General features: G+C 41.1%; 1 protein-coding gene across 4 annotated transcripts in view; it reads right to left on the reverse strand.

Moving 5' to 3' along the window:
* Positions 1 to 17711, reverse strand: part of Garem1 (GRB2 associated regulator of MAPK1 subtype 1) — a 162800-nt gene that overhangs the window by 106023 nt on the left and 39066 nt on the right. For all 4 annotated transcript variants that reach the window (XR_005881702.1, XM_005065345.4, XM_040757890.1 and 1 more), the window contains one exon: positions 2533 to 2673. Coding sequence is in view for 2 of the 4 variants with exons in the window: in XM_005065345.4 (XP_005065402.2) it covers positions 2533 to 2673 (141 nt within the window). In the remaining 2 variants the exon portion in view is untranslated. The remainder of the gene's footprint in view (positions 1 to 2532; positions 2674 to 17711) is intronic.

A 17711-nucleotide genomic window follows, 5' to 3' on the forward strand; every position in this document is an offset into this window, starting at 1 on the left:
TAAACATCTACCTTATTTGCTGAGGAAGTACAATCCAACTGGTCAGCAAAGGGAGGTACATGTGAGCATAGGAAGTGACAACTGCATGAAGAGTCATGAAATGTGCCAATGACTACAACATGCAGATCCAGTGCCAATCTGTGGCAGACGGCCCTCCCTGTCCGAGAAGCTGCATGGGGAAGGAGGCAACCCCAGCAAGGTGAGTGGGGCAAGTGGGAAAATATCCAGCGCAGTCAGGAAACTGATCCAGCTACAGCAGAATGTCCGCTTTTAGAGTAGAGAGATGGGAAAACAGGCTAGCACTCTGCAGGTCTAAGACACAGCAGGAGGGAGTCTCCATCAAAAGCAGGCCTCTGGGAAGACTGATTTGACAGAGCCAATCACCATGTTTTGTAGACACTTCTAAAACTCAAGTCGACTGATAGAACACAGCCCAGGTAGAAACATACAATGATGGCAATTTATTTATTTATTTATTTTCCATAAAGAGAAAAACCAGAGTTGAGCCTGCTAGAAACAAAATGGACTTTGTTTCAGTGGAACCTCTTAGAGGGGGATGTGAGCAACCTTGTCACATTTCCTACTCCTATGAACACTACTCCAGTTGCCTGGTCCTAACCTCATGAACACAGCACCTTCTATGGGTTCCACCTACTTACCGTTCCCCATAAAGTCTACTCATAATTGCTGTGTGTAAGGATTCAGGCATTATGCTGGCCTGCCCCTGTCACCTGGCAGAATGCACTCAGGCAGTACCCAGGGTTCCATGATTGTGTAGTCTGCACGCAGGTGCAAAGGACCCCCTTAGAAGAAAGACCCCCGCTCTTTCTCTTATGCTCTCTTCTCTTTCCTGCTCCTCTCTTTCTGCTCGCTTTTCCCTCTCTTTCCCACTGTGCCCCTGGGACAGAGAGGACTTTTCCTGTCTCCCTCTTCTCTTCTGTCCTCTCTCTGTGTCTCTTTACCTCTTTTCTCTTTCCTCCCTGCTTCCCTCCCCTTTCTAATAAAACTTCTCACTGAGCTCTGTATGCCTGGTGTGTTTGTCCCTCCACCCTAGGTCAACCTTGCCCGCCATGGAACCTGCTAAGGTTCCTCACACTTTTCCTAACACTTCGGAACAATCTTTTTGTACACTGTGACTATCTGTTGCTCTCATTCATCTAATTAAGGGCTGAATTGTCAATATCTGGGCAAATAAAGGTTAGGTAGGACTTGAGGATTGGAGAAAAGAGGGCAGAGTCACAGGAGTTGCCAGGAGATGAAGAGAGAAGCAAGAGGAACATGCTGTGTTGAAAACAGGGACTGCTACATGGTAGAGTGTAGATAAAAACCATGGGTTAATTTAAGTTGTAAGAGCTTTAATTTAAGTCATAATGTCCAGCTATCAGCTGAGCATTTATAATTAGTATCAAGTCTCTGTGTGGTTTTTTGGGAGCTGGCTAGTGGTACCGATGAAAAAATCCACCTATATAATTCTAAAGGATAAAGTTTTAAGTCACAAAAATTCTCTTTCCTATAATATTTTTGAAAGCTTTTTTAAGTTTAGTGAGCAGCTGCAGACTTCTAAGAATCAAAAAGGCTACCAAAGCATTTGTTCATTCATTAACTACTGTCTAAACAAATACCATTTGATATCATTCTAGAACATGGCAAGATTTCATTTTCAAATAAATAACTTGCCTAGCATTGTAGAGAACTTTGTCATAGTCAAAACAGCAGTTGAGGTCTGCATAATTTATAGTTACTTGGTTAAAACATCCTGCTATAACTTTTTAAAAAGCGCAATAACAGATAAAAAGCTAATAAACTTATGCGGTAAACTTTAAAACCCAGAAGATAGCGAATGGTAACATGTCTGTTTTTAAAAAGCTGATTTGTAAGTTACCCCCACTTTAAGTTTATTTAAGCAAAGTTTATTTAAACATCACAAGTTGAATTCTCACTATAGAATTCACTCAATAAAACCAAGTTCAACGACATCCCTGAACTAATGGAGTTTAAAAGTGACAAGGTGGGCATCATCATCATCCATATTTAACTAGAGCAATGAGGTCATGCCAGTGCTATATTCTGAAAGACAACTTGAGGAGTGGCATAACCAGGCTATGTGAACTTTTAAACAGATACCTTTAAAACCAGAGTACTATGCTCACTTGTGAAATGGTACCTTGTGGAGTTGCTACATCCTAGTCATTCACAAAAGCATTGCTCAGACTTTACTTGGGTTACTCAGATGTACACAAATGAGGAGCTCATGGATTGGCTACATATAGAGCTCCAATTCCAAGACCACCGAGAAGTTCTTCATGTAAAACTTTCACCTTATAAACACCTAGCCTCATTACTTACAAATATCTATGACAAAATGGAGTCATCATTGATTAAAAAACAATAACCATACAGAAATGTCTAGTTCTTTTAGTCAGTCTGCTCTCTAGTTGGTATTATAAGAAATATTCCTAATTCCTACTGCAAAGACAAGAAGAAAATCAGCATTATTTAAATCCTCCCTCTGCTTGTCTTGCCAAGTCTTACCTGCATAATGTACGGGGATCTCTATCTTTGGCCCAATGACATAGTGCCCTTCTTCCAGGCTATGAGCAGTGATGGTGGTCCACTGCCGGCATGAATGGATCAGCAGGTAGTCATTCTCCCGCAGTCCTTCCACACATTCTCCTAGAAAATACAATTTCATATGAGAAAGTTGGAATTCATATCTGCTTACTCCACATCCTACAGTGAAATTTCTTTAGTTTAAACTTGTATAGGTTTGGGGAGATGGCTCACGCACACGCTCACACACGCTCACACACACACACACACACACACACACACACACACACTACTTATTAACAAACTGACAACTCATAACACAAAATAAGTTCCTTGAGTTTGAAAAAAAAAGGGAATGGAAAGAAAAGGAAAGGAAAGGAAGGAAGGAAGGAAGGAAGGAAGGAAGGAAGGAAGGAAGGAAGGAACAAAGCAGTGTTTCCATACCAAGTTGAAAATTATACACAGGGTTCCATACAGACGTTTTCCATTTATTTGGCATAATGTTATCCACATACGTCATCTTATCTAAATGGCCATGGTTTGATGACAAGCCTCATTCAGTGCTTACAGCAGGCACTGCTCAAATGATATATGTGTCATTTCATGTAAGACAACATTACTAAGAAGGCATTGCGCCTTCCCAGGTGAGGACAACCAAGATCCAAAATGCAAAGTGATGTGTCTAAACTTACAGGTTTAATGAGTGGAAAAGTGGGATTCAAATGTAGTCCAGAAGGGTGCCAAAGTTTAGCTCTTAAACACTACAGTGAAACTATCAAAAATAAACTTTGGTCTGTTGAAGGAGTGCTTGATGCTAAATGCACATATTTCCTTTTAAGTCCCAGGCATCCATCCGCCAGTTCTCTGGCCTGCCACCAGCCCTCCCAATCAATTACACGTAATGAAGCTTTATAGCATCCAAATGAAATTATTTCTCATTTTAATGCTCTCTGAAGTACCTTTTTAGTCTTCCAAAATGATGACAAACTCTTTCAAAAAGGAAATCCACTCCTTGAAATGTAAAAGATGTTTTTCAGATGCTGACAAAAATCCAGCCCATTAATTCTGGGTTAGTCATTTCAAATGTCCAATGAAAATATCTGTGGAGACTAATTCCTTCGTAGGGAAGACAGCCTTCCTCATATTTTTTTGTTAACTTTACTACAATAATTAAGAGTTATTAGTGATGTAATTGTATGTTTTGAAATGGTGTTTGCAGACCTCTCTAAAATGAAAAGATTCAGTACTTTTCCAATCATTAATGAAGACAGTAATGACTGCTCGGTTGTCCCAAGCATAAGCTAACTGACCTCTAAACCAATACATGACGATCTTTGAAATAGTTTTAATGCAAGAGTATTTTATCTTTGTTAAATGCCTCATTTAGAGGGTGGGAATGACCTGGAAGCAGTGTCATTAGCAGATGGGAAGGTTTGATTCATGCCAGGGTGGAGCAGGGTTCCCAGACTCTCTTGCACCTCATGCTTCGGGAGGACTAGGCTATTTCATAATAACACCTCCTGGGGCACTCTTTAGCCCTTTGCACTCCTCTGGCATATGAAGGCAGAAGGAAAGCTCTAGAAGCTCTGCTCCAAAGGAGATAATAATCAGTATCTACCACAGCAGCCCCCAGGAAGGTGGAGCATGCAGCCCCACTCTCCAGCAGCAATATGCCACCTCCACTGTGTGGCTAGGACCTCTGCTGCTCATTGACAAGATGAGTGACACAATCCCTACTTCTCAAAGAACACACAGTGACAGAGAATGGAAGGTGTCACAACCAAGTCTGATTGACTAGGACTCATCCGAGAACATCAGCCATTAACTTCTGGTTTGGGGCTAAATGTTAATCCAATACTGTAGTTTTAGCTCATGCTGTTCTTTAGTTAGGGAAAGAAATGAACCGCAAGGATTTCACTTGGAGGTGTACAGTTAGTGAGTGGGAGACTCTTATTTTGGAGACCCTACAGTTCTTCCTGATCTGCTACATTGGACTTTACCTGAAAAACCACTGGCAGTAACCCAGACAACAGGGAGAAGCTGCCCATGGGCTTCCAGGTTCATTCATTTACTGAGCCAGCACAACCAACATGCTTCTGAGCAAACAAAACAAAGGCCTCAGTATCCAGCAAGGAGGAGACAGCCAACGCCACCAAGAACCGTGACTACTTCATCACCAGTGAATTGTATGAGAGGCGCTATGGAAAACAGAAAGAGTTCACTAAAGGGATCATGCAAGTATTAGAAAGAGGTTGTGATTGTCTGAGGGGGCAGTCTGCATGCTTCCTAAATTTCAAAATATTCCTTATTCATTTGTCCAACAAACTTTGATTTTTCGTCTACTTATTTATTTGCTTAATTTATTTTGTGTACATGTATGTATGTTGGTGCACATGTGCTATGATGTCTGTACTCACTTCACTTGTGTTGCTTTTTTATATATATCTGGGAGCAGGCAATGGAGGAATTGGTAGAGACATAAAGGAGATTTGGTAAGAAGCCTGCAGTGTGCTCACGTGTAATTCCGTGGGAGGGAGCACGAGAACTGAGCTGTGGAAGAGACCCACGACCTCGACTGGATCTGGAACATCAGCAGACATGAAGCACTAAAGGGGGAACAGAGCCTCTGGGCTTTCCCTGTGATGGATGGGTTGGGCTTGGAGTGGAGGAGATGGGAGCCTTCCAGGAGCCGGGGATGAACAACAGCACTCCGGGAACACAGATCTGGAGATATTACAGAAGATGCATTGGGAAGGGAGGAAATGGAGCCCTGGGGCCCACATGGGAAACTCAGGAGGAGTGCATTGCCACTCAGGGATAGGAGAAAAATGCCAATTTCAGCAAATGGATTGTTGTATCATAAAGAATGTTTTAATTTTATTCCACAGTGGGCTATAAAGTGGCACCCAAAATACCAACCGCAGTCAAGTTAATCAAAATGGAAACATAAGGTTCAGTCCTGCTGCTTGCTGGTGTGGTAACACTACTAAGAGGCTCACAATGGCTTTCAGAGCCATAAGGAAGCAATGCCTATTTTTGAGCTTATGTCTTATTTTTTTTAACAACTAATCTGTGTGCCTGCTTTAGGCAAAATAACTTTCATGAAAGTTGTTTGGAAATAAAACAATACAATAACTTAAAATATCTCAGGGTAGGTCACTAATAAAAATATGAAATTAAATGAATTCATAAGGCAAACATCTTTTTGTGATATAATTATCCTGGTGCTTAATAACTATGTATAATGTACTAAAATTTAGCTCAATGTTGTAGTAATAAGAAGCCTAAAGGAAGTAGGTATTACATTCCAAAATACACAAATCCTGAAATTACCCTCTGTACTTCAAGGTACACCCCATTTGCTTGCCTTGGCCTTGCTCCCCTCAACAGTAATCCATATATTCCTTTTACGATGTCCATTCTTTTTTTTAAACAGTGGGTAGCTTCAAAGGAAGCCTGCTTTAAAATAAGGCTCAACTTCAAAATCCAAAATAGCCATTCATGAGTTGGGCATTAGAAATGAGTAATCACCCTTCTGCCTTTTGGTTTATGATACAAAAGTCTCCTAAATCACTTTTGTCACCTTCACCATCTCTGTCACCCCCCCCAGTATCTCCCCCTTCACCAACTATTGCAGAGGCAGAAGAGGCTCAGGCTTAGCCTGCTCCTCCTCTCCCTCCTTCACAATTCTGCACCAGGGCTCCCTTGTACGTTTCGCTCCAGCTCATGGCATCAGCTGCTAATTTCCACAGCTAGTCTAGGCTACTTTCCACACCATTCTGTGGGGATGCCTCTCTGCTGGCCATGTGAGACACACCACACAGTCATCCAGTGACACTGACAGATGACTATGCTCTGTGTCCCAGGTCCTGCCAACACAGTAGTGAATAAGTCAAATGAACAGAGTCGACCTTCTGGGCCTTCTACCTTATTGTTTCCTGTTCTCACTGATTGAAGTGTTTCTACGTGAAGACGAATTAAAAGTATAGTATTCTATTGTTCTATTCACACATCTTCAAAGGTTTCCATTTATCCCTAGGACCAAAGCAACCTTATGTCCCTGTCCTACATTAACTCCCAAAGGGTTCTTTTCTGCTCAAATATTTGCTCCACTCTTATGTAACTGATCCCTGTCTTCACGTTCATTCTTCTCTTTATATTCTCACCTCTATATGACCAGATCCCCCATTGTTCTTTAAAAAAAGCTCAAAAGCCACCTGCATAAATAAGTGTTTTCCTGTCTCAAGCCTAATCCTAACTAAATACCAACCCTAATTTTATTGATTTAAATCACAATAATTTTGTAGCTTTGCTTATAGTCTATGCTGTAACTATAAATTCATTTTAGAGATATGAAGTCACAAATATGTAGATAAAATTATAATAAAGACATTTAAAACTTTGTCTTGTCAGGGCCATGGTGTTACTCCTCCCAGCACCTGGAAGACTCAGGCAGGGTTCTAAGTTTCAGGTCAGCCTTGGCTACATAGTGACTTTAAAGGCAGTCTAGGTTATGTAGCTAGGCTGTTTTCAAAACAAGAATGAGAGGGTCAAATTCTCAGCAGGGTTAAGGAACCTGGTTTCAAGGGTTACAAAGAAAAGATATTCAGGACTATAAACAAAAACTTCCTTGTAGCAGTGCATCTCACCACATCCCACAGAATGCAACACAGAGGCCACACACCACACACGGCCTTGGGTCTCACTCTGTCTTAAATATTCCAATATGAGTATCTTTATTTGGAATACTGTGCTCTGTGTTGGATCGTAACTCATTATGCACTTCATATCTGTGTTAGCTTTGCACATCAATACAGCTGAATGTATCTGAGTTACAGCACAGACATCTAGTATGCATGAAGTATCTGGGGTGGTTCTGAATCAGTTCAAAGGTACACAAAACGTCCCACAGTAGAACACAAGTATGTCACATACTTCTTTTTTCAAACAGGAAAATGAAGTACAGATTAAATATTTTAAGTCATCTCTAATAAAAAAATTCTGAAATTTGCAATGTTCTCAAATCCATCATGCTACCATGATGTCACAAGTGGGAAATTCTACACATGACCTCATATGAGAGTTGTAATTAAAATATAAGTGAACTAAAATACTGCACAGTTCCTTTCAGGCTGTGTATACAAGGTATACGTAGGACAGAAATGAGTTCTGTGTTTAGACTTAGGTTCTAAAATCTATCTGCAGATATCATAAAATCTGAAAAAGAAACTACAAGAGTCTGTACACATGGACTCTGACAACTAAATGTGTCTCAATAAAGTTTTCTTTTAATGTTAGGATAAAGCCAAGATTGAAAAAGACAGATATATGCCCAACTTTTATTTGTTTTTGGCATATTCCTGTCATGTAGAACATATCCTAAGTTAACAAAACCAAGAAAAGGCCAAACCCATGTGATTTTAATAATTCCCTGAATTGTGAGAACTGTGTGACAACGACAACTATAAAATTAAAGTTTATTAGCAAATTTGCATTTGTTTTATTTTTTCTGGTGCTGTATTTCACACCAGAGCTAAGGGCTGGGTCAGCAAGGGTTGTAATTCTGTAGAAAACGTTTTACTCCTTCCAACTCCCAGAATACTTGATCTTATGCAGCAAATACATAACCATACATGCAGATTCATTTTTTTTCTAGGCTTGCTTTTATTGCTAGTTGACTTAATTTGGTCTCAGTACCTTTACAGAACTCTGATGATGATGGACATACATACTCATTGACAGATAATAAAGCCCCAATCAAAATAATCTGATTTGTTTAGTTTTTGCAATGAGAATCGATCACTGGATCTAGAATTTTTTACTTATCGTGGACATAAATTGGTCCTTATGTCTGTTTAAATTAATCAACAATGGGTAAATGAATTTTTTCTACAATTTCCTTTTTGATTCTCACTACAAATCTAATTTAATAGTTGTGAGCTGCCCCTTTTCCCCCAACATACAAAAGAAAGCTGGTCAAGTGAAAGCATTCTATTTGGAATTTCTCACTATTTAATGAACACTGTGACATTTTAATTGTGTGTTTATCTGATGGTACAGTCTTTTCCACACAGCAGGGAGGAAATTAAATGCCTGCATTTTTCTTATAACTAAAAAATAAAAATGCCTTCGATGTCAGGGGCTAACCACCATATACGTTTGCTCTTCTTCCCAGGTATACAAAAGAGTGAGACACCTTACTCACTGACCTGGCAGTTAGCCTGGTCATACTCCTGAGTTCTAGCCAATGGTGTGTGAGCAGACACGACACTGCCTGTCTGCCCTGGCTGCACCCATAAAGGCGGTTGGTTCACAAGCCCTTTGAGAAATACTGATCCCCAGGAGCACTGGAACAAACCAAAGATAAGGTAGTGCCAGCTGTCTGGCCTTCTTAATTAATACAAAGTAGAACAAACTACCTGTTGCATGGCTGAACACACACACACACACACACTCACACTCACTCACACACACACACACACACACACACACACACACACACACACGGCCTGAGGAACAGCCTTCTACTGGGGCATTACACCAGTGTCAACTCCAATATTCCTTTCTTGTTACCACAGTTAGCCTTCCTGAAGTAAAGCATCTATCAGCATAACCTTCGACACTGGCAGTTTCCTGATTACAGTACCCAGAAAGGCTTGCTACCAGTAGCTACTCTAAGTATTCTGCATAGATATAAACCTCTCTGTACTTTGGAAAGGTAGTTGATTTCATTCTATATCCAATATAATCCAATATGAGCTAGCTAGCATCCTCGAATATTTTGAGCGAAGGAGGTCTTCACATCATCACTGTCTTGCAGACAAATAGGAAACTGCAGCATGTACCTGTGATATTTCTGTCCCAAAGGACACCCGTATGGAAGGAGAAGAGGTGACGACACAGTAAATGCACCAGAAGAGTCCAAGAGCAATCTCAGAATTCAACACTGAAGCGCTGTCTGCATGGAAAAGATAGTAAGGGGCTCCAAAGAGGACGCAGCAGAAAGGGAGGGGATTCTCAAAGAAATAACTAATTGGCAAGTAACCATCAAGAGGGTAAGTCAGAAAGCAGTCAGACAGATGTGGTCACAGGAAACCACCGGAGCACAGGGAATAGTCTGAAATCACTGGGAAGCAAACAAACCAGAGCCCAGAGAACAAGAGTCCGCTTTTAGCCCAATGGCTGACTTGCTGTAAGAGTGCTACAGCTGAAGGAGGGAACAGACACAGTGTTACTCAGACACAGGGACATGTCTGGGGCTGCTGGGGAAGAGCTCAGGAATGCATCAAATGAGTCAAATGGACTTAAAAAAAGCCTTTGATATAGATACCATGTGGGGGAAAACCCAACATTAAACAAACCAGCATCCTAGACTTAGGAGTCTAGGCAAATACAGTAAATGATTTTAGTATCTTCTAATAAAAGTCATGGATAATATTCTGCACTCTCAAATGATCCTCCAAGGACATGTGAGCACTTGCATTTCTATACCCACAGATACCAATCTTGACCTTCAACACTGTGGCCTGTTTCTAACATTGACATTTTAGGAGTGTCAGTTTCTACATAAAAGAAAGCTATGATTTTGGTAACTATGTTAAATCTACAGATCAATTGTGAGATTAATATTTTAGGAATAATAATCTTTCCAATCTACGAACATGTGATGCCTTTCTATTTATTTTTATATTATTCAGTAGCATACAGTTTCCAGTGTATAAATCATGTAATGCTTTTGCTAAATATATGAGCTTGCAATACATTCTTTCTGATAGCATTTCAAGAAAAATTATTTTGCAGTACCTGCTACTAACATACAGATGTATAGTTAATTTTTGTATGTTGATCTTATATTCAGCAACTTTGTTGAATGTGCTTCTTAGTTCTAGTACAATTTGTAAAAGTTATGTACTCTTTAGAATAGATAAGCATATGTCATCTATGCACAGAAGTTGTTTTATTTTTCTCATTCCAATTTGGAAACTATCTTTTTTCTGAAGTACCTCTAACTAGAATCTCTAATGGAATGCTAAAGCAAAGCAGCCACCAAGACTCTCTTTGGAGAGGTTATGTGCTCCTTTTATTCTTTATTCCTCCTGAGAGATCGAATTTGATATGATTTCTGGATGTGATCACTTCCTTGGTAGCATCCATCTTGAGTTCCAAGGAGAACTCTGGATTAGAAGCCTGGACTAGAGCAAAGAGAAGAAACTTCGGTTCGAGGCATCCTGGGCAGCACACCAGCCTCAGGTCTCCTATCTGGACTTTTTAATTTTGGGGTTTCTGTGGCTTGTAGCTGAATCCAAGCCTACAATGACACTAAGAAGCAAATGAAGACATTATGGAGCATGGTGCCTGCATAACTCAATTCAGATATATCATACTTTCAGAACACTAGAGTTTTTATTAATTTACTTCTAAGTTAATTTTAGTAAAGATGCCTACTTAAGGAAATGCTGCCTAAGACTCCTGATTTGTCAAGTATCTAATGGTATTTTTTTAATTTGAAAATAATGTCACAGGGCTTAAAGCATCCATCATTATTTTGATTTTGATACATTCTTTCATGTTTCCTAACTAGCTTCTGATTATAGAGGCTACACTATTCTTACTAACTCACACTTATTTAATAAAGACCACATTATCCTAAAAGTCACTAATAATAAGTCACACATTTTATAAAAATTCTCTCATTGTATCTACTTATATATGCTGTTTTTATTCAACCTTAAAATGTAAAAGGTTCAATCCATAAACCTTAGAAGGCTTAATTCTAATGTATTCATGAAATAAAGGGGCAGAATTCTGCAAAGGATGATCTTAAATACTCCATGCAGACAGAAAAAATCAATAGCTGAAAAAAATTATGAAAAACACAGGTAAGCTATGTTTTCTAAGGTGAGCACTAACAGGAGAGTTTATAATGGTGAGTAGTGACATCACAGAGTGAGTGCTACGGAAAGGTAAGGCCACTCCATACCCACGTTCCGTTTGATTGCAACTAAGAATGACCACACAGGGCTCTGGCCACGAACCTGCAACACAGAAACTCTAGTTTAATGTAAAATTTGGGAGATCCCTGTTTCCTGAAAATGTGCAAGAATTCAAAGAAAAGGAATTTAGTTCTTTGCAGTAGAATCTATGATGATATGCTAATAAATTAGGAAACTTGTATCCCTTGGTCTGGGAATACTTCTATTCTTGGAGGACATAGTGATTAAGTATGCATAGGCTATAGCCGGGCGTTGGTGGCGCACACCTTTATTCCCAGCACTTGGGAGGCAGAGGCAGGCAGATCTCTGTGAGTTCAAGGCCAGCCTGGTCTACAGAGCGAGTTCCAGGACAGCCTCCAAAACAATACAGAGAAACCCTGTCTCAAAAAATCAAAAAAAAAAAAAAAAAAAAAAGTATGCATAGGCTGTCATGGCATGCTGACGAACTGAAGAGTGATTTCTAGGTCCTCTGCTGATAAAAGTATCGCGTGTTTAGGAAGTTAAGACAAATGGAAGCCAAGATCTCCACAGACAGATTTTTACTTGGAGTGCACACACATGGCACAGAAGAGACGTGGGTCCCCACCTAGACCATTATCAGTCCATCTCTAGCCCCAACATAGGGTGTTGCTGTTCCGTTGCATTCCATAAGGTTTCTGGACAACAGAATGGGTATATAAAAATGCATTCCAATGAAAAGAATCTTGTGTATAAAGTCATCATTAGTTACATAAAACAAGTCTAAAGAGAAATTCAGCACTCTCCTCTTACTCAACCCTTAAGCCTCTCAAGGAAACCTGAGAACTTGTTCAAGCATCTTCTACTGATCTCTGCTACCTTCATAAACACCAAGAAACCCTCATCACCCAGGGGCCTACTTTCAGATGAATACCTAATTCAGAGGCCCAAAGATGAGAAGCTTGAATTTTAAGCAAGTAAAAGCACTGTGTTTTAACATTTTATTCTTTACTTTAAGAAAAAAGAAAAAAGAGGTTAATTTAGTCAACGCATTAACTAGTATTGTGCTCAGAGAACCAAAGTCCTAGTGAAATCCAAGCGAAAAGGAATGCATGAAACAAAGGAGAAAAAAGGATTAGGGATATACTGTTACTCTTTTTAAATAAACCCTCAGAGAAAGGAATCCTTTGATAATGGTAGATTTAGCAGCTATGGTACCTAGTTCCTTCTATATGAAATAGTAGTATGCCGAAGTCAAACCCCAAACTCTATACTCTGAAATGGCAAGCCGTAGCTAACATCTTAAAGATAAGAATTCTACGGGAGGGAGTTTTTAGAAAACAGCAGGTGAGCAGTTGGGTTTTTCACATTTCTTCAGACATTCAAAACCATACGCCAGCATAGAGCCCAGGGTGGTGTGGAATGCATCAAGAAGTAGCTCAGATTCCCAGGAAAAGTACATTCGCTGAAAATCCACCGAGCTACAGCAGTCAGGTCTACTTCAGGAAGCCTGATATATCCAATGTGTTGCCCCTCCCACCTAGTGCTGGATACTGACCATCAGTATGATCACTCTTATAGTTTGAGTGCTGTGTATCTAAGAGTGTGAGAAGATGCTCACACCACAAATGGTACCCAGAAACTGAGACCGACAAGTGCTGGCTGGTGTCACCCCAAGGCACCACCAGGCACACTCCTAGAATGTCTCCTCCCAACTCTAGGGTTCTGATAATTTATGAAGATGTGATGACTCTCTGTGTTACATGGGAGAAAGCAAGGCATCTCAGAAATAGCCAGGGGCTTCACAGGCAGCTTGAGCTTCAATGGCAGTTACTTACTTTGTAATGTGTCTGTGGAAGGTTTCCTTTTCCAGGCGAACTACTCTGCAGGCAGCAGCTTTATAGCTCTACAACCCTAGCTTCCAAATCCACACAACGGACAAACCCAGATGGGAAGGGTTATTACCTGTCTGTTAAGTTGTCTATCAAAATGATGGAAGTAGGCAAACACCTTAAAAATCAAATCAAACTTTACAGACAGGCAAAGGTCACAAGGGAATAACGGCAGACCGGAAGGACACAGTGTCCCAGGTAAGGTGCCACTTCTCAGAGCATAAACAGAGAGTGAAACAGGAGCAACAGCATCTCTTCCTAAATATACAAAACCCAAACAAGGCAACAAGGGACCAAAAAGGAAGCCAGAGAGATCATTAGTGGAATTTTACGAAAGGTATGTGTCGTGCGAGCCATGTAAAGGTGTGAGGACGGGCTCCATGGAGTTGTGCTTTCACACGCTGTGGCATGCACACCCCAAATATCATGCACAATTCAAAAACAACAAAAATTTTAAAGAGTTTACAAATATTAACTGAACAATGTCAGTTAAATTGGTACTATAGTTAGTTATATTTTCTAACCAATTTTATGGCTTATACATTATCAACACAGTTTTCTTTGGTTAAAGGTACCAAGGAAAAATTAATTTTGACACTTAACCCTACAGGGCTAGTTTCGGAACTTCTGGTCTGAAACACGGACTATCTGGCTTGAGGTGAAGCAAGATACATTGTGCAGGTACTTACCCAGATGCATATAGACCTTTTTAAAAAGGTCTGTCTGAATGACTGGAAGTCTGTCAGCAATTGTAGATATAGGTTGCTACTTGCAAAGTTTAAGTGTGCCAACTTTAAATAATATTTTAAAAGATTTCTCAGACATGGGCAAATATGGACAGGTGGCTGTGGGTTCAATAAATGTGCTGGTGTCTCCCATGCAAAAAAAACTCACTGAGGTCCTATATTATCTTGATGGGGAGTGTTTTAACTTGCCCCAAACCCAGACAGTTTATTGTAATCCAGGCAAACCTGGCCCCGCCTCTCACCCACCTGAGCACAGCTGGTTTAAGTACCCAGGCTCTTTAAAAGAAAGACTCCATCCACTTCTGTCCCCCCCCTTCCTCTGATGAGCAGGCTGTCTTTCCTGTCCCTGTCCCTTCTGTCCTGTCTGTGTGTTCCTTTACCTCTTTTCTCGTTCCTTCCCTTATTTTCTTACCTCCCCCTCAAAAAATAAAACTTCCAAACGGGCCACATTTACAGGTCTCTGTTTCCCCATCTACCCAGTGTCCATCACCTGCTGTGCCGCAGGAACATGGACCTCCCACCCCATTATGCTTTATTCCTAAGAGTTATGGTTTAGATATTACATGATTACAATAATTACTCTAAGATTACATTGTGAGGGGAAGGCTCGGTCCCCAGCTGGTGGTGCTAGCCAGAGGTGACGGGATCATGAGTGGCTAACTTCCTGCTAGGTTAACCTAGTGATGAGCCCATAGCTGAATGGACTAATGAGGTGGGAACTAGTCTGAAGGTGTTATCATGCCCTTTACCTCTTCCTGAGTTCTCTCTCTCTGCTTCCTGGTCACATATGTTCCCACTGTCACCTTATTGAAACCTCTGACACCATGATCCAAACTAAGCCTTTCTTCCTTTAAGCTGTTGGTTTAGGAATTCTGCCAAAGTGACAAAATGCTGATTAAGAGACCAGCTGACTTAGAGATCAAGCAAGAAGGGACAGTTAGCCAGGGAGTTAAGTACAGTAAACCTATCAGGCTGAAATCCCTGTTGGCTGGCCACACTCTCATCTGATCTGGGGCCTCGGTTGGAGCTGCTGGCTGACAATGGTGTTTTCTGACTACTGATCAGAGTTTGCTGGTCTGAGGGCCTACTCCGTGGCTCTCACCCCAACCCAGCAGCACAGCAACTGTCTCACAGCAGAGCCCTCTCATCCTCCGGTCCCCTGACTTCCTCTCTGTGAACTGCTAGAGCGCAGCTTGACTTTGAAAAGGCATGCCGAACAGGCTGGGCCAGTCTTCCTCCAAGGCACTGTCTGTCTGGGCTCTCCTGGAGGTCCTAGGTCCTAGGTTGGTGGGTTTGAGGAGATCGTCATTTGGTGAAGATAGAACACTCCGAAATAAGAAGAGTGTCTTTATGAAAGGACCCCAAATGCTCCCGTTCTTTTCACACCACTGGAGGACACAAGGAGGGGTCAGCATTCTGCAGTGAGAAAGGAGGGGTCAGCATTCTGCAGTGAGAAGACTCCCTGCCCAGACCCAACCATGCTGGCCACCTGATTTCAGATTCCCAGTCTCCAGAGCACTAACACAAGCCACCTAGTCCATGGCATTTTGCTGTACAGCCCAAACGAAGACACTCCTTAACTTAAAGGCTAGGAGACACTACCTGTTTCAAAGTAAATTAATTGATGGTCCTAATTATATCTATAGTATCTCATTGTCATATCTATATATCATATATCATAGTGTTGCTAACACTTGGACTAAGAACAAGGGACCATCTCAGAATTCTGCCTATCATGGATGAGGAAATCCAGTTGTTCAAACGAGGCAGCTACAGAATTTAATGAGTATTATGGGTACAATTTTATGTTTACAAGGTAATTTTCGAAGTGACTCCATGCATACAAATCCATGAAAATCAATTAATACTTTGAGACATGATGTTATGTGAACATTGCTTCTTTGCCTGAGGTGAGAAAGGAGAGAGAAAGAGGGTGACAGCTTCATTAGCATTGCAACCAGGCCAAGAGGATGCGCCTCACTCCGATTCCAGAGACAAGCATAGTCTTGACATCAGATAACTTTAATTGAGAGATGGATGAGGCCAAAACCAATTCGTTTATGTTTAAGAAAGAAATCTGAAGTGATTTTCAACAATTTCACTTGGCTTTTTAAGAAGCTAATTGTGTATAATTATCAATGCCTCAAATAATTTTATAATACTGTACACATCATGCTTAAGCTGTAAGGCTTCCTTGCTTTGCTCTTTTGACTAGTTTTCAACACTAGTTAGGAAGAAGGAAGACAGAGGAACAGTGTCTGGGGATCAGGGGTCAGGGTATGCTAGGCTCAGAGACTTTTAAATCCTGAAAGCACCAGGAGCTGACATTGGTGGAAATGAACATTATCCACTCTTACACACTTATCTCCTGGGTTTAACATGGGGGAACTAACTATTCCTTGGAATCTACATTCTAGAGTCTTCACCACTGTCCCAGCTGGGATTAAACCTAACCCAGGGGAGGGACTCAGATTTGTCCCTATGGCATTTATCTATCACCAAACCATACAACTTCTGGGTGTGGAAAGAGCATGAAGACCATTTTCAGCAGTTCAGAAGATGGCTCAGTAAACTGCTTGATTCCACATGTGTGAGTGGTTCAGGTCAACCCCAGGAACCTACTTTTTAGCTACAAAAATGTTGCATGTGCTTGTGATTCCAGCACTGGAGAGACAGGGACAGGTCAATCCCTGGGACACTGCTGGCCACCCAAATCAGCTGACTGGGCAAGCCCCACGCTAAGGAGATGTCCTTCTAAAAACCAAGTAGGGCCTGGAGAGACAGCTCATCCTAGTGTCAATCCTCAGAACCCATGTAAAAGGCATGGAGGCTCATCAGTATTTCCATCATGCACAAGACAGAGCCAGGGATCCCTGGAGCAACCTGCCTAGCCACACTTGCTGTGTTAATGAGTTCTGGGTTTTACTAAGAGACCTTGACTCAGTGAATAAGTCAGAAAATGGCTTACGCACACACATATGCACACCTCAACACACACAAACAACATGCAAAAAATCCAAGGAGCACACATGTGTGCATGCACCCACACACAGGGAAGCCATGCGTATACATACCCTCTCCATTTCCTCTTACCCAGCGAAAGGTAGACTCTAAAACTGGACACAGGAGAGCTATACAATACTTAATTGGTTTCATAGACACGAATACTTTGTATTATACAGCTGTCTCCATGGCAGTCTTACAACCTTGGGGCTTAAACTGCTCCCAGAGACTAAGGCTACAGTTCCCTTCCCAACATTTTGCTGCATATATGTAATTTCTGCAGAACTGGGGACCGAACCCAGGCTCTTAGACATGATAGGCAAACACTCTGAGCCATACCACAATCCTCTACCTACCCATTTAAGAGAAATTCTTACAAATACTTCTGAGGAGCTATACAAAGAGCACACACTGGAATTCCACCCAGAGTCATCAGGAGGCATCACTCATGAAACATCCCCTGGGATTATGTTTATGACTCTATTAGCTGTTGTCAGCAAGTGTATTTAAAGCTCCACATAGTGTCAAAGTTTTTCACTTCAGTTTACTCTTCTATAGAATGCAGATGC

This window comes from Mesocricetus auratus, unplaced genomic scaffold, assembly GCF_017639785.1.
Source record: "Mesocricetus auratus isolate SY011 unplaced genomic scaffold, BCM_Maur_2.0 Super-Scaffold_100015, whole genome shotgun sequence".
Classification (NCBI taxonomy): Eukaryota; Metazoa; Chordata; class Mammalia; order Rodentia; family Cricetidae; genus Mesocricetus; species Mesocricetus auratus.